Genomic DNA, 19,142 nt, shown 5'->3' with positions numbered 1-19,142 from the left:
AACCCGGGACCACAGGATCCCGCGTCAAGCGTGCTGTCTGCTCAGCCACCGGCCCCTTGTGTGTGTGTGTGTGTGTGTGTGTGTGTGTGTGTGTGTGTGTAATTACCTAAATGCTACTGTGTGGCAAACCAGACACCAGAGAGCAACTCCATAGTCTCCTAAGACTGATGGATGCCTACTATACTATACTATACTGTGTGGCACTTAAAAGTCAAACTTTAATATTCCTAAGCATAGTACTGTATAGCACATATATGGTATGTACAATATTAGGCCTCAGCGTGAATTAAACCTTAGCGTGAACCTAGCCTAGGAATGTTAGGCTAGGTTAAGTTTTCTTTGCAACTTCAATACAAAAACGTTTCTAGTTTGTCCAAATTCAATAGTACCGATTTCTACTTTTCTAATTGTCTTGTATGTCAGTACTGTATATGTATGATGGGCCTTATCATTACAATAAGTACTACCTAAACAGGAGGATGGACTGTGGGAAGAGAGGTAGGGAAGAGGGAAGACAGATGAGAGAGATGGAAGATTGGGATAGAGAGAGACCCAGGCACAGCCAGGTACCCCATCTACTATTATATAAAACTATATAAACAATGAATTATATATACAAATTCAGATAAGACTGATAAATTACATGCGATTACCTGGTTGTAGCTGAATTATCATTCACATAACCAGACAATCTTAAAAATATGAATAACAACGTTATTACAGTACAGTACATTCAAGCCATTCAGTATTAAAAACTAATATTTCTTTTTCAGCACATATTTCTTTTTCAGGTAACTTACCCTAATGCCAAGACGGTTCTTTGGTTGTGCTCTTGCGTATTTCATTTTTGCTGCCAATAACTGGATTGAGCCACTGGCTGAGTATGCTTCTACAAAAAGCTTATTGATGTGATTCCACAGAGGGCGAACCACAAGCCGGACCAGAACATCTTCCAAGATGGCATCCAGATTAAGAAACTCTGTTGCCTTTAGCTGTTAAAGAAGATAATAGTATAAGCATAGTATAACAAATAATTCCACATTTAATTCATAACCAAAGAAATGCATATAGTTGTGTCTTGATTACCGAATTTAATCCGTTCTGGCACCGAGCTCGTCATGTGAAACGCTCATCTTGCAAAGCAACAACAACACTGTCGTCAGAGGCGTCCGAGAACCAGCGGGAACACTAAGAAGCACCATGTGGTTTGCTTGTTAATCGAGCGAAAGCTTGTCAATCGAGACAAATTTTCTGCGAGTGACGAGCGATTTACTCGAAATGCTCGTCACTCGAGGTTCCACTGTACTAAAAACAACTGTTGCTAATCAAAATCAAAATAGAAATAAAAATATTAGGCCTATTTCAGCATTGGCCTATTTCAGCATTACCCTATTTTCCACACAAGTGATTACTGTTTTTGTCTCGGTATATCCTTGTTGTCTATATTGCACTGCAATATGGCACTTTATTAGACATCATAAATAGGTGGTTGAGTTGAAGTTAAATTTTTGCAGTAGCTGAAATATTTTCAAGATCTGCCTTGCTGTACAATAAAGGCAGAGATATTAAATTATTCTCGTATTAGATGGCTTAATTTTATAGCATTTGCACTGCAGTATTACCCTTTGGTGAGCTTGTAGGGATGAAATGTATACCTTAAGATGTATTCACCAGTCTTGAAAATAAAAGTGAAGGTGCAGGCACACAACTAACTTGTAAAATCCAATATTGGCCTTATATTCAAAGGACATTGATTATTTTATTGGCTAATACTAACGCACTTGGACTACTACTACTATCAAAAATTGGTGGGCTGTTACACAAAACTGCAAACAGCATTTTAAATATATTTTCTTTATTAGAGAACTTATGCCAATCTTATGACCATTTACAAAATCTGAATTAACAAACTTATATGAAATAAATTATAGTTCATCTTGGTCATATTTCTTTATATATCTTAATAGAATGCACAAATTTTATGATTATGGTTACATGTTTATGTCACCTGCATTGATGTACATCATCATGGCAACTGACACCTCAGGGTGGATCACATGCCACCATGGCAACTGACACCTCAGGGTGGATCACATGCCACCATGGCAACTGACACCTCAGGGTGGATCACATGCCACCATGGCAACTGACACCTCAGGGTGGATCACATGCCACCATGGCAACCGACACCTCACGGGTGGATCACATGCCACCATGGCAACTGACACCTCAGGGTGGATCACATGCCACCATGGCAACTGACACCTCAGGGTGGATCACATGCCACCATGGCAATTGTTTTACGGGCCAGACAAAACATTTATCAACACTTAGTGGGCCAGCCAGAGGCTTAGGGCCCGCGCAGGAATATCCCTGCCAAAAAAAACAAAAACAAAAAAAACATGGCAACTGACACCTCATGGGTGGATCACATGCCACCATGGCAATTGACACCTCAGGGTGGATCACATGCCACCATGGCAACTGACACCTCAGGGCTCGGTTCTGTGTCCCTTCAGGTTCGGTGGTCCGTCCTTCCGGAGGTTTTTGGCTTCCCACATACCTTCTGCGCGACCCAGATTACGCCTCTTTCATGGGTCCATCTTCATTCAGGTTTGGATCTTCGTTTCCTTACTGGGTAGGTTATGAGGTTCCAAAGTCATCCTGGCTTGCAGACTGCCCTGTTTTTCGTTGGAGGCATGGCATACATTCTGTTGGTCCCGCACACATGAGTAGCGTGAGGCTCTGATGGTGGTCCAGGTTTACCTGGGGGATGGGTTTGAGCACCTCAATGCGTACTTGTTCGTCCCTGCCCTTCCTCAGGATGTCGGCATCATACAGCTTCACGTGCAGGTTCCCACTTTTCGGCTGCACTGGTTGCTGAGGATTTGTGCACTCGTGGCCTGTTGGCTTTGGTCTTGCGTTTCTTTTCCCTCCTGGAGCTGTCCTCAGATTGGCTTGAGGAGGATGTGGAGGCGCTTGGGGCCATTCCCGAGTCTGGTGCCTTGGTCTCGGCGGTGCGTGCGTCATCTGCCCTGTTGAAGCTGTTCCTGCCGATCCTGCGAGATGCCTGTGTGTCTTATTTGTTCCTCGGCTCACATGTAGGCAGGCAGCGCTCGTGACCTCCTTGGAATCTGCTTGGGCCCTGGCTCTTAGGTTTTCATCGCCCTTTGGTCCCTTGTCTGTTGTCTTCCAGTCGTCGTCCAATGTTGGACTTGTTGGTTCTTCGGGGGAGGGGGGTCGTGGGGGGGCGTGAGGGGGGGGGCATGAGTGGGGGGGGGCGTAAAGGGGGGGGCATGAGTTTTGGGGGGGCGTGAGTGGGGGGGGGTGAGGGGGGGCATGGGGGGCTGTGGGGGGGCATGGGGGGCTGTGGGGGGGCATGGGGGGCTGTGGGAGGGGGTGGGCATGGGGGGCTGTGGGGGGGGGGCAATGGGGGCTGTGGGGGGGGGGCATGGGGGGCTGTGGGGGGGGGGCTGTGGGGGGGGGGCTGTGGGGGGGGGCATGGGGGGGTCTTCCAGGAAGGGTCATACCAGGGATCAGGGTTCTTACCGTCATGATAGGCCAGTAGTGCCAGTTTTTGGGCTGGCGCAGCCTTTGGAATTGTCTTCATCTGGTTAGTGCGGTGATCACTCTGTGAGAAGGTCGAGTTCACTTAAGGGGCATTAGCCCTTTCGCAGTTTGTCCCATGGACGGGGCGATGGGGGGGGGGAAGGTGGCTCGCTCTGTTTGCTTATGTCTGGTCCCACGATTTGTGGGCCTTTCGGGTCGTTTTGAGCGGCCTACAGTGGTGTTAGGTGGCCCCTCCTCCTTCGGTGGGATTCGGGGCTGGCGAGGCAGGTCTCTTCTCCTGTGTTCTGTCGTGTCATCCCGGAGTGGGTGTGTGCTTGGTCATGGTTGAAATGACGACTTCCCTCAGGTGGGTTTCCTGTCTGTTTCCAGTCCTGAAATGGGACTGTGTGGACCCGAGGTTCATTCTGGACTTGTCCCATCCGAACCCCTGGGTCTATTGCCCCTCATTTCAGATGACTACTCTCTCCCAGGTCTGGCTTCTCTTGGAGCCGGGTGCTTGGATGGTGTCCCTGGACCTCTGGGATGCATATTGGCATGTCCTGTTTCATTTGGTGTTTGGGGGACTGGCTCAGTTTTGTTGTGGGATGTCAGGGTTACGACTTTCATTGCCTTCCTTTTAGCTTCAATTTGGCACCTCACATTTTCACGTCTTACCCGGGTCGTGGTGGCCGGTCTGCATTTATTAGGGGGTTTGGGTTCTGGCCTATCTCGACGACTAGCTGGTGTGGGCTCCCAGCCAGTCCACATGTCTGCTCGCCAGGGATATAGTTCTTTCCCAGCTCACCGGATTCAGGTTCCTGTTGAACTAGAGGAAGTCCCATCTGGTTCGTTCTCAGGTTTGGTCTTGGCTGGGTCTTGTGTGGGACTCTTGGACTGCTTCCTATTCTCTCCCTCCAGTCACTGCTTCGGCTGCAGTCCCACCTTTGCCTGTTTCTGGGGAGGCTTCCGGGTCACCCGGCGGTTGCTCGAGGGTTTGTGCGGGAGACTGAACTTTGCCGTGATGGTCTACCCACCGGAACAGGTTTGGCTTCGTCGGCTGTTCTGGTTCCTTCGGGGACGTCCCTTCCGCCACTCTTGCGATCGCTTGGTTCGGCCTCCGGGGGCCTTATGTCAGCTGCTGCGTCTCCGGCTTTCTCTTCGGATTTTTTTGGGTTCAGTGCCTTGGCGCCTACCCGAGCCCTCGCTTGTTGTGTTCACGGATGCGTCAAACTCACGGTGCTGGAGTTTGTGGCGTTGTGGATGTCACTTCAGAGGGATCGAGTCTCTCCCAGATCGACGATCCAACACCATTCAGACTGCTCCCCGGCGGTTCATTGCTTGAATCGAGGGGGTTCGATGCTGTCCTTGGCTCTTTGGGGGCTGGTCGTTTCGGGTGACTCGTCTGCTAAGTTCTCGGGGTTTGGCTCTCCTGGCCGCTCATGTTCTGGGGGTGTCCAACATCCTGGCAGATGGACTCCCTCGGTTCATTCCCCTGTCCACGGAATGGACAGTCAACGCCGACTCCTTCAGATGGCTCTGCCAGACATACGAACTCCCAGAGGTAGACCTCTTTGTGTCAGCATAGTTGAGGCGTCTTCCTGTATTCCTGGCGCCCTTCCCTCACTGTGAGGCTGTCGGGGTCAATACCTTGCGGCAGGACTGGTCAAGCTTGGGTTACCCGTATCTCTTCCCCCGGGTTCCGCTGTTCCACCAGGTCCTAGCTCACTTGGAGACTTACCAAGGAAAAGCAGTCCTCATGGCTCCTTGGTGGCGGGCCCAGCCTTGGTTTCAGGCGCTGCTTGCTCAGTGTCCATACCCGGGGGTCTTGGCTCTGCCTCTTTCAGCAGATTGGACCAGTCCATTACAAGGCTGGTTCGATCTTCTCCTCGAGTCTTCGCATCTAGTCTTTCTGACTAGAGTCTATTACCACTTGTATGGTGAGCAGGTGGCTTCGTTGTTGGTCTCCCACTTGCGTGCTTTGTCTTGGTGGCAGTATGAAGTTTCCTGGCAATTCTTCTGGTACTTCTTGTCCCTTCGTCAGATTCCTTCGGTCTCTGTTTGGGTTTTGTCCTTCCTTTCGTGGTTGTTCCAGGACCATCATCTTATGCCGAATACTGTCACCTCGTATCGTGCGGTGCTGGCGGAGCTGCTGCAGCTTGTGTTCAGCATTGATGTTACTTCTGCACCATTCCGCAAGCTGTCTCAGGCGTTGTTTCACCTCCGGCCTGCTCATGTACCGTCTGAGCCATCCTGGTCTTTGGATCGGGTGCTCCTTATCTCATTCCCCTCGGTTTGTGGTGGTCCCTTCGGTTCAGGATTGTTTCTCCAAGATTCTTATTCTTGTTGGAATTGACCTCTGGGAGTCGGGTCAGGGATCTTCATGCTCTCCTCCGGCGCAAGGGGGTTTCTGCTCTTTCGATACTGGTGGTAGGTTTGTTTGTTTGCAGCCGTCTTCTCCTTTTCTGGTGAAGAATAAGACTGCTTCTTTTCGGAGAGGTCCTTGGGTTATTGATGCTTGGTTGGTTCCGCCAGGGGTGCATCATGTGTTGTGTCCGGTCACAGCTCTCCGCCGTTACCTGCCCACCACGGCCTCTGTGGCCGGAGACGCGCTTTGGGTTGCCCAGTTTCCCTTCTTCCCTGTTCCAGGGTTTGGGTGTCTCAGTCTCATTGTTCGCAAGATTATTTGGCCCAGCCAGCCTGTGTTCTATTCCCGTGCCCACGACGTTCATAAGTTTGCTGCGCTGGCTGCTGTCTTCGGTAACGTGTCTTAAGCTGACATTCGGCGTGGGGTTTTTGGAGGTCAGAGTCTTGGCCACTCGCTACCTTGTCAATGTTCCTGGGTCTAGTTGGGCCTGTGTTGCGTTGGGTCGGCGATTGCAGCCAGTTGTCTCGACTTCGAGTTGAGGTGCGAGTGCCGGCCGCCTCCTGGGTAAGTCCCTCTTGTTTTTATCTTTGGGTAAGTAGCTCCTTGGAGCCAAAGGGAGCTCCCCTAGAAAACCAGCATTAAATGCAATGAAACACCATTTTCTGGGCGAGATCTGGAGGCTTCCCCGTAACCCTTCCTCCCTTCGGTAGGCAGTTTTTCGTGAGTTTTTGACATCCAGCCTCAGAACTGCGGTGTGGATAGCCGGCGCAGGGGTCTGGGGCTCCCCTTTCTCCCTCCCGGGAATAGGAGAGTTGCGCAGACAGCAACGTGGTGATGTCATGCTCATTTGCTCATTTTCATTTAGCAATCTTTCATCTCGCAACCTTCCTCAGATATACTGCACATGAATATTCATAAACATAAAATATAGTTAAAAAAGGAGAACATGATGAGAATGTTGGGAGCTTCTTTTAGAAGCCCCAATTTACCACGAGAGTTTATCAAGTGTTATCAATATCAAGTTCAATAGTACAGAATGATAGTGCTGAAAATCTAAAAATCTGACAACATTATTCTTCTATAATCAGGCTTACAGTCATCTAAAAAATACTCTTGTTCCTATCATGTTCTGTTGAAAGTAGGTCAATTTTGTACCTAGAGAGTGAATTTATGTAAACTGGTAAGACTTACATTACTTCGCTGTCTCTTTACTATTGCTTCAAATTCCTTCTCGCCACTTGTTACCAAGTAGTTCTTCATGCCAGACATAAACTGACGTACATTGCGAGTGACAATGGCAGGATCCCGCTCGGGGCTTTCTAAGGTGCAGGTAATAAAGTTGGTGACAGCCTGGCTGAAAGTTGTAGATGTGTCGCTTCCCAAGTCCATAGCGTAGACTTTAATAGCGACACCATTTTCAGCATCTTGACGTTGCCGTAAAGCTAATAACTGGGGTGACACTGAAAGATGAAGTGTGCTCTATTAATTTAATATGCTACATAGTACACTGAAATTCTTGCAAGTGTAAGTATTCTGTTCTTAATGCAACCTACATTGACATTGATGAATATTCTTTTGTAAATGCCAGATTTGCATGATACAGTAAAATTATAGATTGATTTTTAGTAACTATAGTACAGGTTATATTAAAGTATTATAGTATATTAAAATATATAAAAGTATTTGACTGAAAACACTTGCATAGGATTAGGACTATTTTTGCAAACAAAGAATTAATGGCTGTTGCAGTTATAACATAAGAGAATTATGCCATACACATATAAGGCAATGTCAAGGTTAGTGGAGTGTAAGAATTCGAGTTATTGGTTAAAATACCAAAGGGTGCATACTGAGAATGAATGTTTAAAAAGAGTTAATATGCAGAAAAAGACAAATCAAATACTGAAAGTGATTTAAATCAGAAAAAAATGTGATAGTGATGAATATAAATTTTCACCCAGCACTGGGTGGAAAGGCTAGATGGAATGGAAATAAGTGTTCACAAGTAAATATATGGAAGGCAAGGGGAATCAAGTATGATAGAAATAGTTAGGGGGTAAGCATCTGGCAAAGCTATCTGTATGTATGTTGCAGGGCTATAAATATATAGGTGATGGCTGTCAGTATAAAGGTGAACAAGTTGTCAGTATATAGATGGAAGGACTGTCAGGACATAAACAATAGCTGTTAGCATACAGAGAAAAGGCTGTGAGTATGCAGGTGGGAGGGCTGTCAGTATGTAAGTATTAGGCATGTCAGGATGCTAATGTGAGGGTTATCAGTTTATAGGTGGTGGGCAGTTAGCATAACAGTGTGTTAAAATGTGTTACAGAGATGTACAGTGTTATCACATTGACAAGTCATCCTGATGGATTCAGGAAGAAGGCAAAATTGAATGCAAGAAAAATGTAACAAAACATTTACTGATATACAAGGTGTGATCAGAAAGATCCGACATGTGATATACTCATACTGTACGAATGTTTGCTGAATATCTCGAGACGCGATGCCTCAAAGAGTACAGTACTTTATTACAATGAATATACGAGTGCAGCCATTTTGGTATTTTACATTATATTCGGCACAGTATTGAAGACCCTTAGCCACCACGAATTTGTTTCATTTAAAGGCAGGCCAATATGGTTTCTTTCTCAGTGTTTCACTAATGCATTGTGAAGCAGAATATTGTATATAAAAAAATTCTTGTGGAACGAAGTTGTGGTGTACCAGACCCTCATAATGAAATACTGTGTGTGCAGACGAAGCAACTACACTTTCCCACCAGTTACAATGAAATTAAACTTACTGATCATACCTTGTACATGCTTTCTTCAGAACATTACATTTTTAAAACAGATAAATATTTACTTAATTATATACAATAAAAGACACTTACTTATTCTAGAGCGTTGTTGTGTGTCGAGGTTGTGCGCATTTATGAGGGACAATGGTGGAGTGCCAGAGATTGAAACAGTTTCATTATCACTTACATCCCCAACCACATGAATAAACGAGTCTGTGTCTGTAACTCCTGCCCCACCCATATCAGAGTCTTCAAGAGCATAAGGACGTAAAGCTGGAGTTTCTATTGAGCTACGTGGATACTGATCAACAGATGAATCATCTTCGAAGTGCATTATTGATTCCCATTTTCTTGAGTCCCAAGGTTCTGAGAACTCTGTGCCTGAATCGCTTACAGTTGATGGGAAATAATGGGTAGGGAGGGGTGGGTGAAGGCGCTCTTCAAGAGGAATGGTGCGTGGAGTTTTTTGCTGGTGCTGTCTCTGCTGTTGGGAATTATGTTCCTCTCCTCTAACACTACCATGCCCTCCTACATTATCATACTCACTAATACGTGTAACATAACTTGGTGCGAGAGAGTGAGCATCCAAAGTCAAATCTGGGAGTTTTTCTGAAATTAAATCTTGCACTGTTCTATCACCAGGAATTATCACACTATCTGATTCTCCAGTATCACCCACTGGAAATCTACCTTCTCCCGATGGAGACTCTTCATTGTCTGACCCAGCACCATACTGATACTCCCACGAAGAAGCAACATGGCAAGCAGTATCTGTAGTTGGTTCACCATTAGAAATCAAAGCTTCATTATTTACTCTAGGTGGGGCTATAGGCTTCCCTCTGCCCCCAATTCGCGAGTGGCGCCTAACTTCATTTCTTGATTGCCCATTTACTAAATGTCCAGCATTTACCTTATTTTTTTCACTTTCAAGGTTCTTGTTCTTTTCATCTTCCAAATTCATATTGAGCGTGTCATGATTTTTCTCATTCACTAAATTTTCAACACTTGATGATAATGGTAGATCTTCATTTGAGTCTATCTTGCCCAGCGAGTTATGACTCTTTCTAGTTTTCCACTGGATATTAGAATCTGAGTAACGATTTGTAGTTTTTCTTGATAATTTGTTTGAAGCCTTATTAATCCTTGCCTGAGGCTGTTGATCTTTTAGTGCATCTGCTGGCTCCATGTAAAAGGGGCTAGAATTTTTACGATACGAGTTCACCGAGTCTGAACTATTACCATTAATTTTTTCATCATTGTATATACTTTCATTATCCTTTTTATTGTCTGTCTCATATGTGAAATGCACTGGTTTTGTATTTTTAGCTATTTCACTTAGATCTCCCATTGATTTTGAGATTTCGTTGCGAGGTTTGAAAGTCGACATTTTGGGTTGCGATGACGATGATGGAGTTGGTGATTCATGAGGTGAGCTGGGCCACACATCTTCATAGTCGCTAATCTTATCGTTTAGAGATGATCGACAGTAAGATGAATTATTGTCAACAATATTTGCTTCATGATAGTGATTGGAAAGCCTTCGTCTATCTCTTCTTCCACTGCGTAAACGAACCCTTGGCATTCCAGTAGCCTCTTCTATGGGAGTGCTTGGAGCACAGGGTGTACAAGGTGTGCTCTGAGGAGAGGTTATTTGCTGTTGAATTTGTAAATGAAGACCATCTCTGTAACCATTTAAAGTGCCATTCTGATTCCCATTAGGAGTAGTAGTTGTGATATTTGACTGAGAACAGTTACTGCCTGTTGGGGAGATTTCTAAATTTGCTACATGTATATGAAAATCATCTAGATGGACAGGTAAAGCTTTCACTTGGTTAACATTCAGAGTTAATGTAGTTTTGACAGTAATATTTGATGGTGATGTGGTTATGCAGGATCGTGCCCAACGTCTTGGCGGTGGTGGGGCTTGGGCGAGGCGAGGAATTATTTCTCCATTTTCATGGGTGGGAGTCCCTACCTCACACATTATTGGTGGGCTAAATCTAGCAGGTGGAGTTGGCTTATTTAAAGGCCTGTGTGATCCTGAAGGGCTGATCTGAGTGGACCAATGGGTGCCAGGGGGACTAGAGCGAGGTGGTGGTGTAGGCTTTGTGCCGGGTGTACTGGGCTTTAGTTGAGTAACTGGAGTAGCTGGTTGAGAGCGAAATGAGGAAAATGTTGGCTGTTCCTTCAAAAATTCTTCAAGAGGGGCTAAATTTAAATTGAGCGATGATCGATCACCACAGGGTGGTGCAGGAGGAGCTGGTCGCACTGGTGCTAAAGAAGAAGTTGACCCTCCTATGGATCCTCCCACTGAGCTGCCAAGTGATGCTCCTGAAGCACATAGGCCTCCTAGTGTCTGTGGAGACAACAAACTGGTGGAGGAAATCCCTCTAGTGACACCACCTTTGCCAAAACTACTGAAAGAGAGGTCGTGAGGACGTGGAGATGGCGTTGGGGCAGCACTACGAGGACAGTCAGCTGTAGGTGTACTAGCCGTTGGACTTGCCATTGCTGTACCCCAGAATTCTAGAAATAAAAAAATATAAATATTAATAAGTTGAAACAATTGCTTCAATTTTGTTGGTGTGAATCCAACCTAATTATGCTTTACAAAAACAAGCTTGTAAAGCAAATCAATAATACATGAGATATTAAGTATTTATTGTTTATCTTTATTGTTCATTTTCACATTTTCCATTTTCATGGGATGAGGAAAGGTAAAAAATAAAAAGGAGACTATGGTGAAAGATTATTATAGATAAAAAACTTTTCCAATTATTATAAAATTCATACAATCATGCATCACAGGTAAATAATCAGAAGACAGTAGCAGTCATCCAGAGTACAGACCCACCACTGAATGACACCAGGTCTACGATAACAGGTCTATGACACCGGGTCTACAACACCCGGTCTACGACACCAGGTCTACAAAACCCGGTCTGACATCCAGTCTATAACACCCGATCTGACACCCAGTCTACAACACCCAGTCTGACACCTGGTCTACTATACCCAGTCTATGACACCAGGTCTACTACACCCGGTCTACTACACCCGGTCTACGACACCCGGTCTACGACACCCGGTCTACGACACCCGGTCTACGACACCTGGTCTACGACACCAGGTCTACGACACCAGGTCTACGACACCAGGTCTATGACACCCAGTCTACGACATCCGGTCTACGACACCCAGTTTGACACCCGGTCTACTACACCCAGTCTACGACACCCCGGTCTACGACACCAGGTCTACGACACCAGGTCTACGACACCAGGTCTACGACACCAGGTCTACGACACCAGGTCTACGACACCAGGTCTACGACACCCAGTCTACAACACCCAGTCTACAACACCAGGTCTACGACACCAGGTCTACGACACCAGGTCTACGACACCAGGTCTGCGACACCAGGTCTACAATGTTTCTCGTGACTTGTCATCGTTTACAAACACATTTACTCTCTTCTTACAAACCTCTCTCACTCAGCCTTGTTTCTTATCTTATCCTGTATATTATTCTCTCATGCCACTCTCACACGTCACTCTCACACGTCACTCTCGCATGCAACTCTCACACGTCACTCTCGCATGCAACTCTCACACGTCACTCTCGCATGCAACTCTCACACGTCACTCTCGCATGCAACTCTCACACGTCACTCTCGCATGCAACTCTCACACGTCACTCTCACATGCAACTCTCACACGTCACTCTCACATGCAACTCTCGCAACTCTCACATGTAACTCTCGCAACTCTCACATGTAACTCTCACATCTCTCACATGTTACTCTCACATGCCACCAGGCATGTATACTCACTAATATATATATTTATATATTTAACTGAAAACTCACACCCCAGAAGTGACTCGAACCCATACTCCCAGGAGCAACGCAACTGGTATGTACAAGACGCCTTAATCCACTTGACCATCACGACCGGACAAAATGAGGTGATAGCCGAAGCTATTTGAACCACCCCACCGCCGGCACTCGGATGGTAATCTTGGGCATAGCATTTTACCGCCTGCGCAATTGTTTGAGGACACGCTGCGCAATTGTTTCTCCCCCATCAGAAACATCCCCGCTTGTGAAGCAGTGGCCATATACAGAACAAGCTGTAATTGGAATAGTGTTTTTGTGATCGTTGTTTTATATATATATATATATATATATATATATATATATATATATATATATATATATATATATATATATATATATATATATATATATATATATATATGACATCTTCACCTTCTGAAGATGTATTTAATATACGAAAGTACTTAAGGAAATTTCCTGTTTCATTTTTCCTCCGTGGTCTGACATTGTCACATTCTTAATCACGTGTTTATTTTCGTGATACACACACACACACACACATATATATATATATATATATATATATATATATATATATATATATATATATATATATATATATATATATATATATATATATATATAACTGAAAACTCACACCGCAGAAGTGACTCGAACCCATACTCCCAGAAGCAACGCAACTGGTATGTACAAGACGCCTTAATCCACTTGACCATCACGACCGGACATAATGAGGTGATAGCCGAGGCTATTTGAACCACCCCACCGCCGGCACTCGGATAGTAATCTTGGGCATAGCATTTTACCAAATCACCTCATTCTTTGGGGCACACGTGAGGAACACAAATGCGAACAAGCCTGAATGGTCCCCAGGACAATATGCAACTGAAAACTCACACCCCAGAAGTGACTCGAACCCATACTCCCAGAAGCAACGCAACTGGTATGTACAAGACGCCTTAATCCACTTGACCATCACGACCGGACATAATGAGGTGATAGCCGAGGCTATTTGAACCACCCCACCGCCGGCACTCGGATAGTAATCTTGGGCATAGCATTTTACCAAATCACCTCATTCTTTGGGGCACACGTGAGGAACACAAATGCGAACAAGCCTGAATGGTCCCCAGGACAATATGCAACTGAAAACTCACACCCCAGAAGTGACTCGAACCCATACTCCCAGAAGCAACGCAACTGGTATGTACAAGACGCCTTAATCCACTTGACCATCACGACCGGACATAATGAGGTGATAGCCGAGGCTATTTGAACCACCCCACCGCCGGCACTCGGATAGTAATCTTGGGCATAGCATTTTACCAAATCACCTCATTCTTTGGGGCACACGTGAGGAACACAAATGCGAACAAGCCTGAATGGTCCCCAGGACAATATGCAACTGAAAACTCACACCCCAGAAGTGACTCGAACCCATACTCCCAGAAGCAACGCAACTGGTATGTACAAGACGCCTTAATCCACTTGACCATCACGACCGGACATAATGAGGTGATAGCCGAGGCTATTTGAACCACCCCACCGCCGGCACTCGGATAGTAACCTTGGGCATAGCATTTTACCAAATCACCTCATTCTTTGGGGCACACGTGAGGAACACAAATGCGAACAAGCCTGAATGGTCCCCAGGACAATATGCAACTGAAAACTCACACCCCAGAAGTGACTCGAACCCATACTCCCAGAAGCAACGCAACTGGTATGTACAAGACGCCTTAATCCACTTGACCATCACGACCGGACATAATGAGGTGATAGCCGAGGCTATTTGAACCACCCCACCGCCGGCACTCGGATAGTAATCTTGGGCATAGCATTTTACCAAATCACCTCATTCTTTGGGGCACACGTGAGGAACACAAATGCGAACAAGCCTGAATGGTCCCCAGGACAATATGCAACTGAAAACTCACACCCCAGAAGTGACTCGAACCCATACTCCCAGAAGCAACGCAACTGGTATGTACAAGACGCCTTAATCCACTTGACCATCACGACCGGACATAATGAGGTGATAGCCGAGGCTATTTGAACCACCCCACCGCCGGCACTCGGATAGTAATCTTGGGCATAGCATTTTACCAAATCACCTCATTCTTTGGGGCACACGTGAGGAACACAAATGCGAACAAGCCTGAATGGTCCCCAGGACAATATGCAACTGAAAACTCACACCCCAGAAGTGACTCGAACCCATACTCCCAGAAGCAACGCAACTGGTATGTACAAGACGCCTTAATCCACTTGACCATCACGACCGGACATAATGAGGTGATAGCCGAGGCTATTTGAACCACCCCACCGCCGGCACTCGGATAGTAATCTTGGGCATAGCATTTTACCAAATCACCTCATTCTTTGGGGCACACGTGAGGAACACAAATGCGAACAAGCCTGAATGGTCCCCAGGACAATATGCAACTGAAAACTCACACCCCAGAAGTGACTCGAACCCATACTCCCAGAAGCAACGCAACTGGTATGTACAAGACGCCTTAATCCACTTGACCATCACGACCGGACATAATGAGGTGATAGCCGAGGCTATTTGAACCACCCCACCGCCGGCACTCGGATAGTAACCTTGGGCATAGCATTTTACCAAATCACCTCATTCTTTGGGGCACACGTGAGGAACACAAATGCGAACAAGCCTGAATGGTCCCCAGGACAATATGCAACTGAAAACTCACACCCCAGAAGTGACTCGAACCCATACTCCCAGAAGCAACGCAACTGGTATGTACAAGACGCCTTAATCCACTTGACCATCACGACCGGACATAATGAGGTGATAGCCGAGGCTATTTGAACCACCCCACCGCCGGCACTCGGATAGTAATCTTGGGCATAGCATTTTACCAAATCACCTCATTCTTTGGGGCACACGTGAGGAACATAAATGCGAACAAGCCTGAATGGTCCCCAGGACAATATGCAACTGAAAACTCACACCCCAGAAGTGACTCGAACCCATACTCCCAGAAGCAACGCAACTGGTATGTACAAGACGCCTTAATCCACTTGACCATCACGACCGGACATAATGAGGTGATAGCCGAGGCTATTTGAACCACCCCACCGCCGGCACTCGGATAGTAATCTTGGGCATAGCATTTTACCAAATCACCTCATTCTTTGGGGCACACGTGAGGAACACAAATGCGAACAAGCCTGAATGGTCCCCAGGACAATATGCAACTGAAAACTCACACCCCAGAAGTGACTCGAACCCATACTCCCAGAAGCAACACAACTGGTATGTACAAGACGCCTTAATCCACTTGACCATCAAGACCGGACATAATGAGGTGATAGCCTCACTAGGTACATACCAGTTGCGTTGCTTCTGGGAGTATGGGTTCGAGTCACTTCTGGGGTGTGAGTTTTCAGTTGCATATTGTCCTGGGGACCATTCAGGCTTGTTCGCATTTGTGTTCCTCACGTGTGCCCCAAAGAATGAGGTGATTTGGTAAAATGCTATGCCCAAGATTACTATCCGAGTGCCGGCGGTGGGGTGGTTCAAATAGCCTCGGCTATCACCTCATTATGTCCGGTCGTGATGGTCAAGTGGATTAAGGCGTCTTGTACATACCAGTTGCGTTGCTTCTGGGAGTATGGGTTCGAGTCACTTCTGGGGTGTGAGTTTTCAGTTGCATATTGTCCTGGGGACCATTCAGGCTTGTTCGCATTTGTGTTCCTCACGTGTGCCCCAAAGAATGAGGTGATTTGGTAAAATGCTATGCCCAAGATTACTATCCGAGTGCCGGCGGTGGGGTGGTTCAAATAGCCTCGGCTATCACCTCATTATGTCCGGTCGTGATGGTCAAGTGGATTAAGGCGTCTTGTACATACCAGTTGCGTTGCTTCTGGGAGTATGGGTTCGAGTCACTTCTGGGGTGTGAGTTTTCAGTTGCATATTGTCCTGGGGACCATTCAGGCTTGTTCGCATATATATATATATATATATATATATATATATATATATATATATATATTATATTATATATATTATATATATTATATATATTATATTTTATTTATTTATTTATACATTTATTTTATAGCTTTCACCAATCTTTTTCCCTGGCATTTGCTCTCCTCCTTTTGCCATCAGATTCACCAGTTAACCTTCCTTCATGTGTTCAATATACCCATACCATCTTGGCACGTGTTCTTAACTTGTAGTCTATTGATGATTGCATTTACACATCTCTCCATGACATTTTCATTCCTTACGCTTCCTGATCTCCTAACACCACACATGTCTCTCTAAACCTCTCTATTTATACTGCTCTAACTCTGCATTTTTCACGTTGATGACCCAGTAGAGTTTAGCAGCCATAGACGGAGGATAGCACAAACTCCTCTTCCCTTTGTTCCTATAACCTTACACATCTAATTGTTAAATTATAAGAAATTAAAAAATAATGAACAGTAAACTTAAGGCAAATTAGACAAAAAAAAAATCTAAAATTAATAGCAATGAGACAAAGTGACAATAATTAATGAATGACAATTTAGAATCAAAAGAGTGGTCACCTTGTCCCAGTAAGGCCAGAGATGTGAGCTCCTGCCGGGTCTTGGCGTCCTGGAGGGAGCGAGGCAGTTTTAACTGTACTGGCAACTCGTCACTGCAAAATACAATATTTATTTATAATCAAATGACAGAATGCTATGCTACACAGCATTTCGTATATCAGCACTCAACCATTCCTCACAAACCTCAACGTTTAATTCTCCTACATAGTTTTTAAACTAATTTATCACCACTAAAATTATAAGTAACCGTTTGTTTAGTATTTATCTATAAATGTTAAGTTTGATTTACACTGTTTGATAACTATACTTTTTAACTTTTTAACTATACCTAAATTTTTATTTACAGCCAGAATTTTAACTACTTGTATGTTGTTACTAATATGGTCTCATCCTGACGCAAAGTTCTAATAACACTGATGCATTGCTGCTTAATATGACCCGTGGTCACCATACCCAGACCAGCAACCACCACCACACCAACAACCTCCCCCACCACCAGACCAACCACCACCACACCAATAACCTCCTCCACCACCAGACCAACAACCTCCCCCACCACCAGATTAACCACCACCACACCACCACTAGACCAATAACCTCCCCCACCACCAGACCAACCACCACCACCAGACCAATCACCACCACCATCACCACCAGACCAACAACCACCACCAGACCAACAACCACCCCCACCAGACCAACAACCACCCCCACCAGACCAACAACCACCCCCACCAGACCAACAACCACCCCCACCAGACCAACAACCACCCCAACCAGACCAACAACCACCCCCACCAGACCATCAACCACCCCCACCAGACCAACAACCACCCCCACCAGACCAACAACCACCACCACCAGACCAACAACCACCCCCACCAGACCAACAACCACCACCACCAGACCAACAACCACCCCCACCAGACCAACAACCACCCCCACCAGACCAACAACCACCCCCACCAGACCAACAACCACCCCCACCAGACCAACAACCACCACCACCAGACCAACAACCACCCCAACCAGACCAACAACCACCCCACCAGACCAACAACCACCCCCACCAGACCAACAACCACCCCCAAAGACCAACAACCACCCCCACCAGACCAACAACCACCCCCACCAGACCAACAACCACCCCCACCAGACCAACAACCACTCCCACCAGACCAACAACCACCACCACCAGACCATCAACCACCACCACCAGACCAACAACCACCCCCACCAGACCAACAACCACCACCACCAGACCAACAACCACCACCACCAGACCAACAACCACCCCCACTAGACCAACAACCACCCCCACCAGACCAACAACCACCCCCACCAGACCAACAACCACCACCACCAGACCAACAACCACCACCACCAGACCAACAACCACCACCACCAGACCAACAACCACCCCCACCAGACCAACAACCACCCCCACCAGACCAACAACCACCCCCACCAGACCAACAACCACCACCACCAGACCAACAACCACCACCACCAGACCAACAACCACCACCACCAGACCAACAACCACTCCCACCAGACCAACAACCACCCCCACCAGACCAACAACCACTCCCACCACCACCAGACCATCAACCATCAACCACCACCTCCAGACCAACAACAACCACCACCAGACCATCAACCACCACCACCAGACCAACAACCACTCCCACCAGACCAACAACCACCCCCACCAGACCAACAACCACTCCCACCAGACCAACAACCACCACCACCAGACCATCAACCATCAACCACCACCACCAGACCAACAACAACCACCACCAGACCATCAACCACCACCACCAGACCAACAACCACCACCAGACCAACAACCACCCCCACCAGACCAACAACCACCCCCACCAGACCAACAACCACCCCCACCAGACCAACAACCACCCCCACCAGACCAACAACCACCCCCACCAGACCAACAACCACCCCCACCAGACCAACAACCACCCCCACCAGACCAACAA

The 19,142-nt window shown here is 46.4% G+C and overlaps 1 protein-coding gene across 3 annotated transcripts in view; it reads right to left on the bottom strand.

The window, feature by feature from the left end:
- The window catches only part of LOC123757348 (protein sprint), a 363,737-nt gene that overhangs the window by 23,540 nt on the left and 321,055 nt on the right, over positions 1-19,142 (bottom strand). For all 3 annotated transcript variants that reach the window (XR_011229385.1, XM_069329426.1, XM_069329425.1), the window contains exons 5-8: positions 17,143-17,234; positions 8,811-11,243; positions 7,106-7,374; positions 801-992 (exon numbers count right to left, since the gene is read on the bottom strand). Coding sequence is in view for 2 of the 3 variants with exons in the window: in XM_069329426.1 (XP_069185527.1) it covers positions 801-992; positions 7,106-7,374; positions 8,811-11,243; positions 17,143-17,234 (2,986 nt within the window). In the remaining variant the exon portion in view is untranslated. The remainder of the gene's footprint in view (positions 1-800; positions 993-7,105; positions 7,375-8,810; positions 11,244-17,142; positions 17,235-19,142) is intronic.

Source organism: Procambarus clarkii, chromosome 22 (genome assembly GCF_040958095.1).
Source record: "Procambarus clarkii isolate CNS0578487 chromosome 22, FALCON_Pclarkii_2.0, whole genome shotgun sequence".
In the NCBI taxonomy this organism is placed as follows: domain Eukaryota; kingdom Metazoa; phylum Arthropoda; class Malacostraca; order Decapoda; family Cambaridae; genus Procambarus; species Procambarus clarkii.
This window is presented reverse-complemented; position numbering and strand designations above follow the sequence as displayed.